We start from the raw sequence: 20,355 nt of genomic DNA, 5'->3' as shown, positions 1-20,355 counted from the left end.
TCCTATATATAATTGGTTTATAAAATTCTGGAGTTTACCTTTCCATAAGATATTTAACATTTCACTTATTTACTGCATATATATTTACTGGGTACCTTCTATGGGCCAGGCTTTGTGCTAGAGAAACAGCAGTGAATATTTTATACATGGGATGTGTATGTGTGTGTGCATGTGTGTGTGTGTGTGTATATATATATATATATATATTTTTTTTTTTTTACCAGAATTCAGAGCAAACAATGTGTGTGTGTATTCTCAAGGGATTAGCTTTTATTATAAAAATTAACTTTTTATTGAAAAAACTTACGGCTCAATGAATTTTTACAAACTAAACACACTGGTGTAACCAACACCCAGATCAAGAAAGAAAACATGATCAGAATTCCATAATTTAGAAATGTTATTACAAATTCTTGCCTTTATTTCTGTTAGTTAAAAATCTTAGATGTATAATTGGTACAAATGGTACTAACCTTTTCTAGGATCTTGATGCTTATTGACAAATGGCCATCTAAAACTTTTGATTTACCTATATTTTCTCCTTGTGTTTTATTCTTTCATACTTTAACCCCTTATCTACTTTAGCAAATAAGTTGAACAATCCATTCCATCACTATGTTTGGTTTTATTTAACATATGTAAGTTGGGTCTGTGTCCAAGCTATCTCTTCTCCCCATAGTTAGTACAATGTCAATGTTATGCCAGCATAAATCTTCATGTTATTATAGAATTATAGAACATTTTAATACTGGGTTGAGCCAGATACTCATCACCTTTCATCAAAAATTTCTAGGTATTTTCCCCTATTTATCCTCTCAAAGAGAACTTATAACAATTTTGTCATATTGCAAGAAAGAAAAGAAAGAAATCTCATTTATTCATATCTTTCCTTTATGTCTCTCAGACTTCATAGGTTTATTCATATATTTCTCACAAATACTTCTTATGTTTCTCCTTATCTTTCCTTTTATTATTTTTGTGTTATAGTTACCACTATTTTAAAATTATAATTTAATTAATGTTTCTACAAGTTATAGCTCTAACATAGAAAGGCTATTGATTTTTAAATTTAATTCTGTATTCTTTCACTTTTCTGAAGGCTACTATAAATTCTAAGAATATTCCAGTTGATTCTTTTCAGTTTTCCATGTATATCAAATCTTCTGCAAAAAACACTAAGTTTAATACTTTCATTAATCATAGCTTATGTCTTATTGAACTATCCAAAATTCCTAAAACATTGATGAATAATGTTGACAGAAGGCATTCTTATTTGGTTTCCATTTGTTATGACAATTTGCCTCCCTTATTTTACTGCTAAGTACAATGTTGGCTATTGGTACAGTATGAGGCAAATCTTTTATTATGTTAAGCAGCTATATACTTTAGCTCTTAATTCTCTGATGAACATCAAAATTAAGGAAGTCTTTGAGTATATATTTATATTTCTATTTTTACCTGCAGATAAAATAAAAACAACAGAATCTTAGGAGGTATGCTGAAGAAATAAGAATAATAAAAATTATTCATTAGTAACAATAATGGATAAAATATGGGCATTGCTTCTTTTATGGCCATCAGTTACAATACAGTTAAAACAAACTCAACACACATTTATTATGTCTAATAATCATTTGTTGCTTGAAAAACTTATTTTGCACCCCCTCCCCCAAAAAATGAGGGTTACGGATTACTCTTGTTAACTAAGGAAATGGACAGGGCCAAGCAACCTACCTTAAAACATAGGAAGGCAAAGTCAACTCTATTTTCTTCTACGGGGAAGGAAACAGAAATCGGTTTTCTAGTCTAAGACAACACATAAGAATTCAATCTAACAGATACTCATTTAATGGTTAATATATATAAGGAAACATTCTGGATGTCATGAGGGGTATTACCAGGATTTTAAAATGTAGTCCTTTATGTTTGCTGAATTTATTGGGAGAAAATAAACAAGTATACCAAAGTCTATGAACAGAGTTAGAAATGACAAGTGGCATATACATGCAAACATACGTGTATACAGGGGTATTTATGTTTGGAATGTAATTACTGATATGCCTACACACTTTCATATAGCTATTCTTGGCTAGTGGAAGGGTCTGAAAGCAGAGAACACCTACATACAGTATCTTCCTTGCAAGTACCCACAAGATCATTTCTCTGGCAGCAGAGAACCAGAGGTTCCGGCCCACACGATTTGTTTATGGAGAATAAAGTACATTCTGGCTGAGTTATATTTTTTCCAACATGAAAAATCAACTTCTGAATTAGTTTAAATATTTTACACTTTTGAATGCACAAGCATTATGTCAGTAGTTATATCATTCAGAATCGAAGTACTTAACATTGACATAACCGATATTTTGAAGGAAAATAAATTTATAAATAAGACATATTAAAATAATTAATAGATGATAACCTAAGTTTTAAAGTAATAAAATATAGTTGCAAATTTAAACACTGAATTAAACCAGGGGGCACACTAATTTCTTTCCTTTATGAGAAAAATTGTCGTAGCTTACACCCGTTAACTTATGTTACCTAGAGGCTGGTCCACAGCTCCCTTCCTTAGCCTTTGACTCATCAAACCCAGGCTCTAGTAAGACCAGAATCTTCTGCCCCAGGCCTTTTTTGTTTTAAATAAAAAAGATGAAAACGAGGGACTACAAATGTAGGTGTTTAAAAATCAGAACTGGGACAAGAGTCTACCTATTGAAGGCCCCAGAAAGGGCAGAAGTATTCATGTAAATCCTGACACCAAAGTATCCTCTGGTCTGTCCAACTAAACTGCACACTAGGAGAGTGAAGAGAGATCAACAAAGCTTCACACTTAACTGGGTGGATATGGTGTGTGCAATTAGCTTCACAAGCCTGTGTCTCTGAAGACACAGGAGGAGGCTTCCCACCAAGTTCCAGACCTATCCTCTACCCCTGCAGGGGTAAAGTATGACCTGAGACCAGAGGGCTGGTTCTTGCTGACTTTTAAAGACCACCACGTCAACAACAACGATTAGGATGGCAACTGTAATGCCAGTGCAATCATATTACTTAACACCAGAAAGAGAAAAATCAACAGAAGCTTAATGCCTTATTTTTACTTAGACTTCTATCCAACTTTATAAAATATTTTCTTCTAACTGAAAAATCCAAAAGGAACACTGACCAGCAGCAGGGTAAACTGAAATATTATCATATGCTGAAGGCCTTTCCTCACCGTTTGCAGACTGCCTTTCAATAAAAATCCAACAGAAAGACCTCTTTCTCCAGCCACTTAGAAAAAGTCATACTTTACTAAAGAAGCTGAAAAAAACTCCAATTCCATACTGTCGTTCATAAAAAATGACTTCCATATAAGCACCATCGTATAGCACATGGAAACCTTTTTTGTAAAATAATATGTAGGACATTAGTCAGACTTAGAAATAGGAAAGCCAGAAGTACACTATGGAACCAAAATCTAAACGCCAGAGTCTCTGGTGGGGAGAAATATTATTTCCTATGATAATTATGTCTCCCTGTCACTCATGTTGCTTAACACGTCAAACATTTTTAATGGTACAGGGAAAAAAATTTCTCCTTTTTATTTTTTTTCCCTGGAATGTCAACAGAATTAATATAAATTGTGAGTTTTTTAAAATTAAAAAAGATTGCTAAGCAAGATGATAAGACATTTAAAACTACAAAGGTTAATGTTATTTCTTAGAGTTCAATTAAGTATTACTAAATGACTTTAAAATTTATACTCTAAATTTTCTAAATCATACCCTAATAGCCATTTTAAGCACATACTTAGATAACACAATAAATGTTACTGGAACCCCCTCACATAGTATATCTCATTATTCAGAATGTCTTATTAACCCACAGAGTGAACTAACCAAATTACATAGAGGGTAAAAGTTAAGATTGAGAAGAAAATAAAGCCAAATGTCAATAATTAGAGTTCAGAAATCACCCTTCAAGCTAACCAAGAGATTGTTAAACCTCCTTGAAATTACTTATACCACAGGCTTTAAAAAGCTAAAAACATGTAATTTAAATATATTAAAATATTCATGTCCCCTACCACAGCACATTGCTAATTGGAGTGTGAAATCAGGCATTACCACATCATTTCTGCCTGATGAGATAATTTTAGTTTTCTTAAAAGCATTATGCCAATACACTTATTTTTGCCAGGAAATAATTTTACCTTTTATTTTGAAAGAAACTTATATTTGCAATGACCAGTCCCAAGTTTGCCGCACTACAGAAATATAAAAGATTTAAATAAGTATAAAAACCAATTTATTTTAAAAATATCGTGTAAATCTGGAGCAACTAAACAATTTCCAGCAACAGGCTAAATGCTTCTTTCATTTATATTTTTGTTGATATCTTTAATGTTATTCTCAAGTAAAATAACTTAAAATCAACTTTTGTAAGGTTACAAGCTTAAAATTTTTCCACTATTGTTTTCTATTGTTTTATATTATTTGGTTCAATTACATTTTTATTCTCTTTTCTACTTTACCTTTAATAAGAAATAGTCCTAATGTCAAGAATAGAAACTGATATTTCAATAACTGTACTGACGACTACTTTTTCTTTAATTTGGGTTTACAGAAAAACTATATCTCTTAGATTCTTAAACTAGAGCTTTTAATACATACTTTTCATATATTTCAGTACTATTTCAGTCTCTATATATACTTCAGTGTGAGTAATGTCAATAAAAAAATAAAAATATGGTTGTACCACATCAAAATTGAGGTTGGAAATTTTTTGGTCTAACTTCTCACTTTCACCCCATAGTCTTGGCACTGTATGGAGAAGTTTCGGTGTTTTTTAGAAGGTAGAATTTTAAAACAATAGCAAATTACTGCTGATTTCTTCTTGATGAGTGCTATTAACACCTATTAACATCAATAAGAGTAACAAAGTTGTACCTAAGACAAAAATATGAGTGTAGTCTATATCTTTAGAAACAAATGAAAACTTAGGGAAGGAATTTTAACATACTAGAAAATATGTAATTTTTTTTTGTCCTGGTCTCTCATGGAGGGGAATACAACTATAAATCAGAAACAGCTTTTAAAATACATATGATAATTAAACTTTTTTAAAGGTAATTCTGAACTTGTCACTCATTTGGAAAATTTCTACCTTAAATAGTAATGCCTTAACGTGTAATTTCCTTGAGGAAAGTAAACATTTTAAAATGCAAAAAAAATTTTATATTTTACCCTTAAGTGTAAAAATAAATATTTCACTAAGGAATAGAAAAAAATAAAGCACATTTAAATAATTTTATTGCACTGGAAGTTGCCAATTCGTCTGTGAGTAGTTTCATTGCAGATGAAAAGAAATCAAAATACAGGACAGATGTTGAACAAACCACATTTAAGTTCTGTCACACACTGGCATTTTTCAAATGATTTTGGCTCATCTATTAAATAAGGTGCATTTTGCTTGATTTTGAAAAGGGAAACATCAGGAAATATTTAAAGGCCAATTGCTGCCAATTAACTTTGATCAGTAAAAGTTCTATCTAAATCTTTCAGATTCTTCTCCTGTCTGAAATAACATACATTTACAAAATCTAGCAAAACATCATCTTGATGATTAATGCCTGTTGGCAGCCCTACCACACGCTTGCTTAACAGCAGGATTTAAATAAACAACTGTCTCTATTAAGAAGGGAGTAAAATGTAGCTATAGTCATGTTTTCTTATAATCGAGATATGAAAAACACTATTCTTTATTCTTAAGAATGCTGCTAACCAAGATCACCATGTTTTTCAGTGCCCCTAACACATTTAGCTGGATAACTTATAGAAATTCCCCCCAAATCATAATGGATCAATAAGATCATCATCATCAGTTTGACATAAGAAATCCTGGAAGCCCAGACAGCAGAAGCCTGACTAAAATGTCCTCTCCTACCAATCGAATCAGCCAGGAAGAAAAACATCTGAAGCATCTGACCTAATATACTGAGAGTCTGACATAGACAGCATTTGCAAGCATCACAAATTCTGTTAGATTCTAAAGGTAATACAACTTAGCAGTGATTATGCAACTGAGAAATATGTAGCCTCTGATAATCAACAAAGTTTAATATTTAACATTTTTACTATCAAGATTTTAATCCTTACCAATGGTCATGGGGGAATCTAACTTTGAAACACAACAGCCAAAATAAAGCAAAACAGAAATAACATGAGGAAAAACACGATGCCATATAATCGGTAATTACTTTGTCTCATTATTCCAATTATGCATCTTAAAAAATAATACTCCATTGTTATTTTAAAACTAATTGCCTATTTTCAGATATGCAAAATGAAGTAGATATCAAAAAATTAGAACTTACTTCTAAGTCATTAAAAAATAAATGTGTGTCTGCCAAGTTGAAAATCATTTCTTCCATTCGCAGTCCAAGGGAAACTGAAGTGGGTGGATCCTAAAAGAAGAATTTTACAGGTCAAGAACATATATACTTCAGGTTACATGAAATATAGTGTCACATTAAGAGGAAGTCAGCATCAAGAAAGGCTGAAAGTAAGAACATAGGGAGACTTGGCCTCCAGCTGCTTTCTTTTGGTGTGCATGATTTATTCTATGTGCAAACTTCAGTGACTTATTTTATAGAAAGAAGTAATGAAGAAATAACTTGCTTCTTAAAATATTACAAAAATATAAAATCTAGGGTTACTCATATGTGTAAAGTAGAAGAAATTCAGCTTTACATGTCTGTTTCAGAAGAAATTCAACGAATTAAAAAACCATTGTTTATATTACATCACAATCCATTAAGAGCATCTAAATGTAGTGTCAAAAACATTATAAAATAGATACACTATACAAAAAATATATACACCGTATATTCAGAAGGGTAGCAAATGATAATTTTACCCCAGGTGATAACTCTCTATTATTTGCATTTATTCAGACTGCCTGAGAATTTTAAGTATATTCAAGATAGGAAACAATGGCCACTCTGACTACTGGGCGCCATGTCCAGCTCAGGGAGCTGATCTTGACATTCACATGACACTATCCAGGCGTCAAACAGCTGATACCATACACAAACGGGAGAGCTGGCACTCCACAATGTACAGTGGTTTCTACCGAAAGCTCCAAGCTTTGAACACTAGTGGTGAGTAGCCCGTCTATTCTACACAACCCATACCACGATGATACCTACTGCCACTGAAATAAACTTGGGGGACAGGCAGATATTTGCAGTCTTTATGGCGTTACTTTATTTGTAATATATCAAATCCAAGAAGCAACATGGTTCATGGTTGAAGATCCTGTATACTTAGTGAAGAAGGAAAAAATTTCCAAAAGAAAGTAAATGAGGATATAAAATGAATTTTTGAAGGTTTTACTAGCATTCTAATAACAAAATCAACTTTTACACGTATGGAGTTTCAAATTTTTCCAAAAAACAATAATTACTGATATTATCACAGCAAACCTTTGGAATAATTACAGAATCCACCTGTATCATTTAACCAGGGAAACTGTAATTAGAGAAATTATGCCTTCAGCGAGGTCACCCATCTGGCCAGGGTGTACTCTGCTTATCACCATTCTTTGAGTCTTGTATTAGAACTAAGAACATAAAACCCAAAGAAAATAAGTTTCTTACTATTCAGTATAACCCAACATAAACTTTGTACACTTTCTGTATTGTCTTCTGAACACACAGTTTCCATCCCAAATATCAAAACTTGCCTGCGTCTTACTCCCTGCTCCCCATATATTTAGAGTCCTCCTGCCCTGAGCAGCCACCACACGCCCCTGTCCTCACATGCTTCCGGAAGCAGCAGGAAGTAGCGGAAGAGCCCTAGACCGTGGGGCCAGGCCTGCCTTTACCCTCCCACTTTGGTGTCTTTGTTTTATGGAGCCTCAGTTTGTTCATCTAATGAATGAGACGGCTAAACAGAAATCATAAAGTTCTCATATAGACAAATAAAAAAATTGTCTCCCAATTTGGTACAGCCCTAAGTGTTTGTACACCTGAGAGAGAGCAGGGGCGGAGCATCCACGAGCACCTGCCCTGGGCCAATCAGGTGTGGCCAAGGTGGCAGGGCCAGCACCATCTAGTCCTCCAGCACCGCCCACATCCCACCAGCACCGCCCACATCCCACCAGCACCGCTTATATCCTTCTAGCACCGTCCACATCCCGCCAGCACAGCCCAGGTTCTACCTTTCAGGAGTCCCAGAGGAGAAAAGGAGGGATGATTGTTAAATAAGAGGGTATGGCATTTCTTTCCCCTCAATTCCTCTCCTGCCTGCCCCTTCTCTGCCTGCTGACAGTGGAAAGGAGGCAGAGGACATAGTATCACCAAAAGTTGGGGATTAGGTTGGCGCAGGAACAAAGCAAACACCCCTGGGTTTGTAAGAGGGCAGAGAAGAAACAAAGACCCAGAGGCTAAGTGTCCAAGAGCTGCGTTGGGAGGGACAAATGAAAACAATTCCCTCAGATTTCCTGTGTGATGATTCATACTTCTTAGTATTTTTAAATTGTTCCTTTTTAATACCACCTGAAATCACTATGAAGGTCCATAGGTTGTGGAAGAATTAAAAACAGTTCACCAATAAGTGAAGGAAAACTCATTCACTCTTAGTTTTATAGGAAATTGCTCCTCACAAGGATTCTAGACATCAGTATGCAATGCTGGAAAAAGCAAATGCTCAAATATACTCTGCAGCAGAATTAACCAGGAGGGGAAGTTCATGCAGTTGTTTCTAAAGCAAAACACCTAAGGTGTTTACTCCCTCTAGTTCAGGTCAATAAAAATACAGACTTGTCCCATAATCGTGTCAATGAATCTTTTCATGTGGTAAGGATAGAGGCTCACCACATTTATTTAATTGCCAATTCTTAAATTTATGTGCCATCGTATTGTTACTTTTGAAAAAGTACTAATTCTCCTTGATATAGTTGCTTATTTATATGACCACTGAAAGAATTACTCTATTGTTTGTTAATATATAGCATACTTTAACTTTTCTTCATAAATTACAGTAATGACTTGCTAGTCAGAATACTAATAAATTTTAAAGGCTTGTTCAGTCTTGTGGTAAAATACAACACAGATGTTGGCCTTATTTACTTTTTAATGTTATTCTCTTCTGTATTAGCCGTCATTCCTTAACAGTTTTTATACCTGCCACTCCACGGTACTGTTATGAAACATTTATTACTGGAACAAGAAAATTTTAGAATAGAAAGGGGGTTCTTGTCCCCTCTTTTCCAAACAGTGTTTTCCAAAGATCTTTTTACCACAATCCACAGTAAAAAATATATTTTACACCACGATCTAATAGTTTCTCTCTCACATGCACACGTGTGTACGCCCACACACACACAGCTCAAATATAGTTTGGCAAAACACAACTTCTTTACTGTCTGTGCGGAGTGCACGCTGATTACTCTCCACGTTACAGCTCTGTCCTGATGTATAGTTTGAAAAGCAGAGCTCTAGAGGATCCCAACTTTTTTGATTTTAGAGAGAGGAACACTAAGTTCCATGAGTGTGATTTGTGCGGGGTAACCAAGCTGGCAAGGGTACAAAGTCAGCTCACCTTAAATGTTTTACCTAAAAGGAGACTAGGAGAAGGACAGACAGATAATCGTGTTCACGGATTTGGTTACACATTTTAGCAACTGGAGTTCTTCTCATACACAGGTGAGATTTTATTTTCCTGTTATAATAAATAATATTTTAACACCATTAAAATTTTTAAACATGTCTGATACAGGTCAAATGTGACAAAAGCTAACATTGAATAGTTAATAGGTTACTTGTAGCTTGATGGTTTATTTTGGCATATTTAGAAGGAAAAAACATGTTCTTAGACCAAAACTAAGACCTTAAAAATCACATCTTTGGTTTAACCTTTTTTTTTTTTTTTTGAAAGAAATAATTTTGTTGCAATCCTAGGCTACCCATAGCTGTTTTCAGTATATCAAAGACAAATTATGTCTACTAATAGAAAGTAATATTATATAGAAAAATCAAATAATGATGAAATCTGAGTGTCTGCAGACCCAGGCCTAAAACAACTGTGTTGCCTTCATCCTCCATCAAGTGATCTTTAATTATCCCATTGTTTCAAAATCTTTTTCTTATGTTCTCAACAAAGAACAATAGAATTCCTCAACACAGAACTGCCCACAGAGACTAAAATTATTACCATACTATACTCAAGTCACCATCATCATCCCTGGTCCACTGTTGTTTTTTGAACTGTTTCCTGATTTGAATTCAGATGTTGAAAATATAATCGTGTTTGTAGTAAATAAAACAAAAGGGTGTCTATAAACACATGTGGGTACTGGATCATCAGAGGACTGGGATATTGCCTCTTGCCTTCCTTTGTTTTATAGATGGGCTAGGGCATTTGATTAACTTCAAGGATCGTTAAAAATGTACTTTTTAGTAAACCTAGCCATACAGTGCTTCAAAAATTGAGTTTACTGAGAATCTCGTGCCAGATGAAGGCACTGCTACGCCTGCAGGGCTGAGCCATTTGCTGTCAAACTTCAGGAAATCTCTTAGGATGACAAGTAATGAAACTGCCTTGGATATAGAACTTACAACATCATCATCCAGCTCATCTCTTGACTGAACTAGGTCTAACAGTTCAGTCGTCAGCAGCGGCACTTTTTTGCCACATATCACAGAAATTAAAGGAGATCTTCTAAAATAATTGTGGTTATAACTTGCAGGCAAAGAACTTTCACGTATAGGGTAGAAGAAGGCTGGAAATGTACACTCGCATAATGGTCATACCACAGTCTGTGCAGTCAGAGTCTAGACTGGAATTCTAACTGCCATTTGCTTGCTGTGTGTGATGGTGGGCAAGTTAAGTTACTTAACCTCTGGGCCTCAGGTCCCTCATTAGCAGAATGGGAATAAAATAGCTTTGTCTGCAAGATGAAATTTGGTATCATATTTAATGTTCTGGACATAATGACTGGGAAATAGCAAGCTGCTACTGCCACTACTACTACTGTTGTGATTTCTACGATTATTACAATAGCTGTAGGACAATCCAGACATGGAACTCCATGCCATGGCTACCAAAAATGCATCAATAGTCTTCATTCAAACTGGACGTGAAATTCAGGCTGTTTAAAGATAAGAGCCACCCCCCAAAAGTCCCTTCTCCAACTTTCATTGAAAGGAAGTTAAGAAATTATTCCTATAATTTACTCATCTACCTCTACAGCACTACCTTTAAGGAGTCATGAGTTCAAAATGGACTTTTACTGTAGATGTTACATCAAGGCACTTTCTATGGAATTTTCACACAATTCTTCATGCCAGTATTTTTGAGGTGAACATGTTTTTAAGAGTCCAGTCATCAGTGGTCAGGAAACTAACCTGACCACCATGCAACATGACCACTCCCAGGAGGGGATGCCATTGGTTTTCCCAAGGGCCTAAGCCCAGCTTCTTGGTACAGAACTGATTCTTATCACTAGGAAAGATGACTCAATTCTAGGAAGCTGGCAAATGATGCCCGCTACTCTGCAGATCTAGAAACTAAAGGGAGGTGGTGTCATTCTGATGGGATCTAGGCAATGAACCAATTCAACTGAAACGGAGAAGTGTTTTTCAAACAAATCAATCACTTGGATAGCCAAGTTGTGTGATGGCTTTGAGTTAGTCACATGTGCCTTTTAGCTTATACAGTTTAACAATTAAATGGTAAGAGTTTGTAAATAGGCACTTAAGCACAGCTCAAATCCACTGCTTTTGGTCAATTAACAAATGACTGGGAGAATAGGTCTTGGCAAAATCTTGACCCTGCCCAAGTTTATTTATCAACCAATGTCTTCCAAGAATACGTGGCAGTAAATTGTAATTATTGAAATACAGTCCAAATTTAGTAACTTCTATACATAGTCCCTGAAAATTTTCAGTGATCACAAAATGATACTGTACTCTAGCATTTCAGGAATAATATAATATTTTAGAGAGGTCTTATTTGTGGTACAGTCAAAGGATAAATTTGTGGAAGCACTTTAAGAATATCAAGTAAATATAAAAATATCAGCCACCACAATAAGAAAGAAGTGGAGTCTTTCAATGTTGGTTCTGGAGCATCTGTATCAAGCATCTAGTATTCTGTCCACTCAAAGTAAGGTGCATGCAATTTGGACCATGCTCACTCCATGATGAAAATAGAGTTTATATCTTTGGGGGATTATTTAAAAACAAAACCAAAAAAATCTTTCTTCTACAAAGAGCAACTCTGGTTGGATCATCCAACTGAATGCAAGGGAAAGGTATTCCATGCCTTGGGTCTCTGATGTGAGCACAGCATTTTTTCCTTAATAGTTAATGACTTCCCAAGTAAAGATCAGTACATTAGATTGTACATAAATGTTTGCTAAATATATATTCTCACACTGAGACTTACAAGGACACTACCTGTACAGAAAATACATAAGGTTAGACTTCGGCCTCTAGTAGGACAATTGGGATCCACCTTTAAAGTCAGCCACCAAGCACACCTATAGATTAACAACATTAGTTCACTGACTTGAAACTATGGCTGGTGAACTGAACTTTACCGGGCTGTTAAAAGATAGTAAAGGCATGCAGCACCTGCCAGATTACTCAGTATGAGCCACTGAGGACACCTATCTGTCCACTAAAAGTGACCAGGAAGATTTGATCAAGGATCTACAGTAACATTGTAGAGCTATTCAAGGAGAGGAGATAGCTGAGAAAATATCAAAATTTAGAAAGGTGTTTAGTTTCATCTGAAAACTTTGCCTCACTACAAACATCTCTGAGCTAGTTATCTGCAACAGGAACTGTTAGTCCGTTCATTTCTGGCAGCAGATCTACATATACTTGATTCAGTTGAATTAAAGATCTAATACTTTACAAAACTCACCAAACTCTTGAGTTTTCTCCTTCCTAATCAATCATCTTTGAGCTAAGAAGAAAGGCTGTACGGAGTAAGACAGACCATCCTGTAATGGACTGTGTAAGAAGCCTCTCAGACCAGAAGACTGAAGTTTTAAAGACAACAGCAACCAGACACACTCAAGACGACTATACCCCCATCTATGAAGTCTTGACAAAAAAATAAATAAATAAAAATAAAAAAAAACCCCTGAATATAATTAAGCTTCTAGATCTACCAGTTGGTAGGAAATACAAGGGACAATGGAACATGTTAAATGATACAACAGGAATGCAATCGAGAAAACTTAGACTCTCAGGAACTCTATAGGACAGATAGTCTGGTTACGTCAACAGAAATACACAAGGTTATCCGTCCTTTTGTAGTTCTTAAGCATGAGGATTAGGTTTTCACACTTATGTGTGAGATGTCCCTCCCTCAAACCTTGTTAGGACCTCAGTACATTCATTACCTGTCTGCTGTGCAAACAAAACAAAACACAAAATACACAAGGTTAAGAAAAAAGATTGAGTTGGAATCTACAGATTAAAAGATACTTCAGAGACATATAACCCATAAAAAAGAGAAATAAATAATGCCATTGGAGAAGAACAAACTAGAAATAGAAGAAAACTACTCCAACGTAATAAAGGTCATATATGAAAAGCCCATAGATAACATCATTCTCAATGGTGAACAACTGAAAGTTTTTCCTCTAAGATCAGTAACAAGACAAGGAGGTTGCTTTCACTACTTCTGTTTAACACAGAACATAGGAAATAGTCCTAGTCAGAGCTATTAGGCAAGAATAACAACTAAAAAGCATCAAAATTATAAAGGAAGAAGTAAAACGATCTCTGCTTGCAATGACATGATTGTCTATATAGAAAACCACAAAGATTCCACAAAAAACCCGTTAGACATTTAATAAACGAATTCAGTACAGTTGCAGGATATAAAATCAACACTCAAAAATCATTGTGTTTCTGTACCCTAATAATGACCAATCTGGCAAGAAAATTAAGAAAAAAATTCCATTTACAATAGCAATAACAAAAGGAATCAAATATTTAGGAATAAACTTAACCAAAAGACTTGTATACTGAAAATTTTAAAAATGTTGCTAAAAGAAATTAAAGAAGACACAAATAAATGGAAAGACATCTCACATTCACCGATGTAAGACAATGTCAAGATGTCAGTAATCCAAAGTGATTTATAGATCTAATGCAATCCTTATCAAATCCACAATGGTATTTTTTGCAGAAATAGAAAAATCCATTTTAAACTTTATGTGGAATCTCAAGGCACCCTGAATAGCCAAAACAATCTTGAAAAATAACAAAGTTGGAAGTCTCATACTTCCCAATTTCAAAACTTATTACAAAGACATGGTAATCAAAACAGTGTGGTCCTGGCATAAATACAGATGTATAGACCAACAGAATAGAAGAGAGACCAGAAATAAACCCTTGCATATATGGTCAAATGATTTTCAACAAGGGTGACAAGACCATTTACGGGGAAATTATAGTCTTTTCAACAAATGGTGCTGGGAAAACTGGATATCCATATGCAAAAGAATCAAGCTGGATCCTTATCTTACACCACACACAAAAACGAACTCAAAGGAGATCAAAGACCTCAATTTAAGAGCTAACCTATAAAACTCTTAGGGGAAAAGCTTCATAAGATTGGATTTGGCATTGACTTTTTTGACACCAAAAGCAAAAGCAACAAGAGAAAAAAAAATAGATAAATTTGACTCCATCAAAAAGAAAAACTTATACGCATCAAAGGGCACAATTAACAGAGTAATAGGGCAATCTACAGAATGGGAGAAAATATTTGCAAATTATATATTTGATAAGGAGTTAATATCCAGAAATAAGACCTCCTGCAACTCAACAACCAAAAGACCCCTGATTTAAAAATGGACGAAGGACTTAAGTAGACATTTCTCTAAAGAAGATATATAAACAGTCAACAGCACTTGAAATATGCTCAGCGTCACTAATCATGAGGGAAATGTGAATCCAAATCATGATGAGTACCATCTCACAGCCATTAGGATGGCTACTATCAGACAACAAAATAAAATAGAAAGTAACAAGTGTTGATAAAGATGTGGAGAAACTGGAATTCTTGGGCACTGCTGGTGGGAACATAAGATGGTGCAGCTGCTTTGAAATAAAATAAATAATATGGCAGAAAATTAAACTATAGAATTATTACATGATCCAGCAATTCCACTTTCAGGTATATACTCAAAAAGATCGAAGGAAGATATTTGTACACTCATGTCTATAGCAGCATTATTTACAATAGCCATAAGGTGGAAGCAACCCAAGTGTCCACTGACAGATGAATGGATAAACAAAATTGGTATAAACCTACAATGGAGTATTTAACCTTAAAAAGAAAGGAATTATGACACATGTTATAACATAGATGAGTCTTGAGGACATTGTGCTGAGTGAAATAAGCCAGACTCAAAAAGACAAATACCATATAATTCTACTTATATGAAGTACCTCAAATTCATAGAGACAAAGTAGATTAGAGGTTGCTAGGAACTGGGGTGGGGACGGAGAACGTAGAGTTGTTTAATGGATATAGATTTTTAGTTTTGCAAGATGAAAGAGAGTTCTGGAGATCGGTTGCACAACAATGTGAATGTACTTAATAATAATACTGAATTGTATCGTTAAAACTGGTTAAGAAGGTAACTACTTAACTGTACCATTAAAAATGGTTAAGACGATAAAGTCTGTTATGTCTATTTTACCATAATTAAAAATGAAAATTTAAAAATATTGGAGCAATAGAACTATTGATTAGTTAATATAAAATTATTATTAATTTGGCTAGATGGCTAAAGTACTGAATACCACCTATTTCTATTTTAAAAATTATTTTAATCGATTCTTACATACTGAAATATATACAAATTAAATGATAAAATATCTGCAATTTGCTTTGAAAAATCATCCTAGGACTGAACATGGAGCAATGTGGCAAGGATGTAAATAAAACATTGATATTTGTTACAGCTGGAGAGGTTACACTGAGTTTCATCATACATACTATTCCATCTACTTTTCTGTATGTTTGGAAGTTTCTATAATAAACAATTAAAAAAATATAAAAACATTCACTGAGACAAAATTGGTTTTCTCTGATGGATTAAAAATATTTATTTTGAAAATTTAAAGCACATGCAAGCCATACATTTAAAATGCCACGCCCCCGACCCCTCCCCCCAAAAAATTTAAAAGCCAAAATTACAAAAGCCTTGTAAAGTTCCTCAGCATATCACCTTTTATTGAATAGAAGGTGCTAGGACTTGCTTGGGTAATCTGTACCCAGACATGAGAGGATTTGGAATATAGACAAGAACGTATGTCAGGTACTGCTTTGCTTGTATTAACTCTACTCATTTTTAACATACGGACTGTTCTTTTCTAGGAACCCAGAGGAACTCCTACATTTATTATTGAAGCCACAGGATCTTCATCTCATATATTTAGGAACAGCAGTGTCAAATTGCAATGCTGATCAGCTGCAAAGGAGAAATCCCAGTGTAATTTAAGAATAGCAGTAAACCTAGCAACATCTCATTTAGGGCCTCTGGCATTTATTTTTTGGTCATATGGCTCCTGCGGATCCCGGTTTTTTGTTTCCTGATCCACAATGCTAGTGTGATCATTGACATCCTATTACCGGCTGTTTCTTACCAGTTAAATGATGGAGCTACTAGGGAATGCCTGTCACAAATAATACAGGGAGACTTGTTTCCTTCTTAGCATTGTTATTTCTTTAGAGATTCTGCAGTTTCACTCTTAGTGGATTTAGAGTGGCATTCGTTTTAAATAGTTTTACCCCAATGATGGACTGCAGTTGCAGATTCATACATCCCCCACAAAGAGCCTCCTTTATTAATTTATAAACTCGCTGAAGGCAGGAATTACGGCTGAGCACCTACTACACTACTCTGTATGTATTTTGTAAATCATGAATGACTGACTTTCTGAACAACTCATTAGTGTCAGGCCAGGAAACAAATGGTGACTTGGGCAGGAGACAGGTGTGTAGCCAGGCATGTGTTTTGGGTACTGCAGTCCACGTAACCTGGGAAGTTTTGTGTTTGCAACTTGAGAAGGGTGCACTGGGTGGTACAATTTTCTGAATTACTTCATGGATGGTTTTCACGATCATTATCCACAACTAAACTACTCTATGCTAGAAAGCTAAGGTACTGAGTACCACCTACTACTTCTATTCTGACAAATTCTTCTGCTGGAGTCTCATGTTTCGTGGTCCTAATGGAGATCACATGGGAAGCCACCATGACTCCTTCCAGGTCGCCAGGAAAGAGAGGTAGTGGGGACATCCTTACATGCCATTTGCTTTATTCCGGTGACCAGGTTGAAGTTCATGCTGCTCAGATTATTCTGTTGCCCATTTATGCAGAAAACTATCATAGTTACATCTTCACTGCTAATTTCAGTAGTTGTACATGATATTTGACCTTAACTACATTGTAAATAGCAGTGTGAAAGCTGTTTTGAAGGAAGTATGTGCTTATCCCCAATTCTCTCGACCTCGTCAGGAGGTTGTACCTTTCTATGTTGAAGCCATGTTCACGAAGGTGGCTTACAGACATCAAGCAAGGGAGAAGAGGCATCATGTAATTTCACCGACTGGACAACTGAAGCAAATCGTGTCACAGAACTGCTTGTGACCCCACTCAGGGTAAAGCTTGGAGAAACAATTGGAATGCAGAGTGTATGGTGTTTTTTAAAGAAAACGTAAAGCAGCCACTCTATTTTACTGACAGTGCTACACAAGCATACATCATTTTTCTGTAAATTCAGCAGCTCTGTCCTCATGACAACAACAAAATACCTTTTATGCCCTGAGCTCTATCCACAGCCAACTGAGCAAGATCCTTATCACAACCTCTTGGTACTACTGAGGACTTTCCACAGTAGATCTTCCCTCTCCTGCAAAGCTGACTAGAGACCCCTGCCCACCACTGTTCACATCACCATGTCACACAGATGCCAAAGAATGAGCATCACCTGCAGGCACATTGGTATCTTTCCTAACTTCTCTCACTGTTTTTGTTTTTTTTTTTTTAAAAAGAGAACTTGCTCTGTCGCCCAGGTTGAAGTGCAGTGGTGCAATCACAGCTTCCTGCAGCCTTAAACTCCTTAGGCTCGAGGGATCCTTCTGCCTCAGACTCCCAAGTAGCTCAGAGTACAAGTGCGTGCCACCATGCCTGGCTAATTTTTTATAGAGATGGGGTCTCACTATGTTGTCCAGGCTGGTCTTGAACTCCTGGGCTCAAGTGATCCTCCCGCCTTGGCCTCCCAAAGTGCAGGGATTATAGGCACAAGCCACTGTGCCTGGCCATATCAGTCTTTTATCAGTTCTGTGAGCTCCATTCCTGGAGCTCTCTACTGGCCCAGCACCACTTAAGCACATTATTCTGGCAAAATGCATAAAAGAATCACACAAGTCTCATGAAAGTCCCACAGTTCAGCCAGCTAAAGAAAGGTAGTCATATATGAATAAAACGATCACAAAGCTGAGAAAAAATGTAACACTCCCCAGTTCCTGGCTTCAAATGACAATGCAATCTATTTTTAGTGGCGAACACAAACACTCTACAGAATTGAGGCTGCTTCAGAAATGATTTTCTTAACCTATTTTTATTTACTTTTGGCTCAGAGTATCCATAGGCCTTTGAGACTCAAAATAGATGGAAAGGTGAAGGAAAACCAGTTTGTCTCTTTTGGGCTTTTAGAACGGGATAAAGAATATTTTTCTGATTATAAAAACAAAATATCTCTTCTCAGTTATCTAGAAATCTTAAATGTAACTCTCTATCTAACCATGAAAATATCTCTACCTTTTACGTAACTATTTTTAAAAGATAACATTGATATTTTTAGAGTTGATTTAACAATGCCACTAATGTCAAACATTACATTAGCTCTTGTGTAGTCTAAAAGAATAAGTCATTTCAGTTTTATTATAAGAACCACTAAAAATAGCACCAAAATGTTAATGAGGAAGCAGTTTCTCTTTATTGCTTAGATATACCAGTAAAGCATTAAGAGAAAAATCGTTCCTATTTTTAATGCAGCTCTGATTGTCATTTATATGCCCTTGCACATTTTGCTCTGCTATTCCTTTCCTCTTATCATTTTATTTTTCTAAATTGAAAAGCAAAAAATATTAACAGTAAAATAAAGGAAACAAACACATTAGACAATATAAATTATCCAATTGAAATTCTTTAAGTTCAGACATTTAAGAATCATTTTGGTATCTAAGTAATTATTCCAATTTTAAGTAGTACAGTATTTTGAATTAGTAATTGGGCTCTACAAAGTATCTACAGTGTTCCTACAAAAACACAAAAAAGTTAATTTTGCCTTTTAATTATTTTCCTATTACTACTTTCAATTAATAAGTACATTTAAAATATATGATAAGTGTGTTCTGTATCTCTCCTCTTTGAATGGGTGTCCTCTTATATCTGTGAGATCAAAATCTACACAAACTTGTAGCAATTGCTGTTCTACTTTGGATCACTAAGTAGAATGCATTATGTTTTAAAAATGGTTATTTGAGTAATTAATCTTAGGCTACAAGGAACTACTAGAAGATGGTTCAACTATTTCAGAAAGTGTGACTAGTTCCACAGAGTATGGTACTTATAGTTTCAATTTGTGCAATAAAAGATAAGATTCCCAAATTCTATCTGTACTGACCCTACAAGGGCAGCTAAGCCCCTACTGGCAAGCAGTTACTGAGAGCTGTGGTGGCCCACAGAGGTGTGATCCTAACAATGTGAGCAGGTTTATGAGGATTTGTTGTTCCACATGAAAATCTTGTTAAGTACGCTCAAATCAAGGACAAATCTCCAGGCAGAATCAATCAAATGAAAGAAAAATACCCATTTTGGGCCCCTTAAACAATTCCTTACTTAGAATGCTAATATTACAACCACAAACAGGGCCAGAATGTCATTTAAAAATTCTCTCCATTCAGGATCTTTTGTTTTGGGGGAAAAAGAAGCTGAAAAACAGGAATGGGCACTCTGAATACAGGAGTGGTTTATTTTTAAGGCCCCTTGCTGGCTGTTCACAGGAGAAGGATTAAGGTTAAGCTTTGCAAATTAGCTCCCTTTCAGAAAGAAGAAAAAAATACATATGCAGAAATGTTATTTCTTTTTCAAAAAAACATTACCAAAAGTGTTATCCAAATGAGACCCAAAGGTTCTACTGTTGTCTTTCCTGCTATCTGAAAGTATCCGACCATCAGTGAGATATTAACTTTTTTTCAAGTTTTAAGGCCTTATCACTGAGCGAGCAGCTGACACAAAATGTCCAGTTTTGGGAGTTGGGTGTAA

At 35.3% G+C, this 20,355-nt stretch overlaps 1 protein-coding gene and 1 non-coding gene across 14 annotated transcripts in view; one reads left to right on the top strand and one right to left on the bottom strand.

Annotated features, from left to right (window-relative positions):
- The window catches only part of EYA1 (EYA transcriptional coactivator and phosphatase 1), a 306,480-nt gene that overhangs the window by 37,486 nt on the left and 248,639 nt on the right, over positions 1 to 20,355 (bottom strand). For 11 of the 13 annotated variants that reach the window (XM_069466371.1, XM_069466372.1, XM_069466373.1 and 8 more), the window contains one exon: positions 6,359 to 6,448. The exons of the other annotated variants lie outside the window; for them this stretch is intronic. In XM_069466371.1, coding sequence (XP_069322472.1) covers positions 6,359 to 6,448 — 90 coding nt within the window. The remainder of the gene's footprint in view (positions 1 to 6,358; positions 6,449 to 20,355) is intronic. 13 annotated transcript variants of the gene reach the window in all.
- On the top strand, positions 13,304 to 13,411 carry LOC138382306 (small nucleolar RNA U13). The gene has a single exon (XR_011233392.1). It is a non-coding gene; the product is annotated as a small nucleolar RNA U13 (small nucleolar RNA).

Source organism: Eulemur rufifrons, chromosome 3, assembly GCF_041146395.1.
Source record: "Eulemur rufifrons isolate Redbay chromosome 3, OSU_ERuf_1, whole genome shotgun sequence".
In the NCBI taxonomy this organism is placed as follows: domain Eukaryota; kingdom Metazoa; phylum Chordata; class Mammalia; order Primates; family Lemuridae; genus Eulemur; species Eulemur rufifrons.
This window is presented reverse-complemented; position numbering and strand designations above follow the sequence as displayed.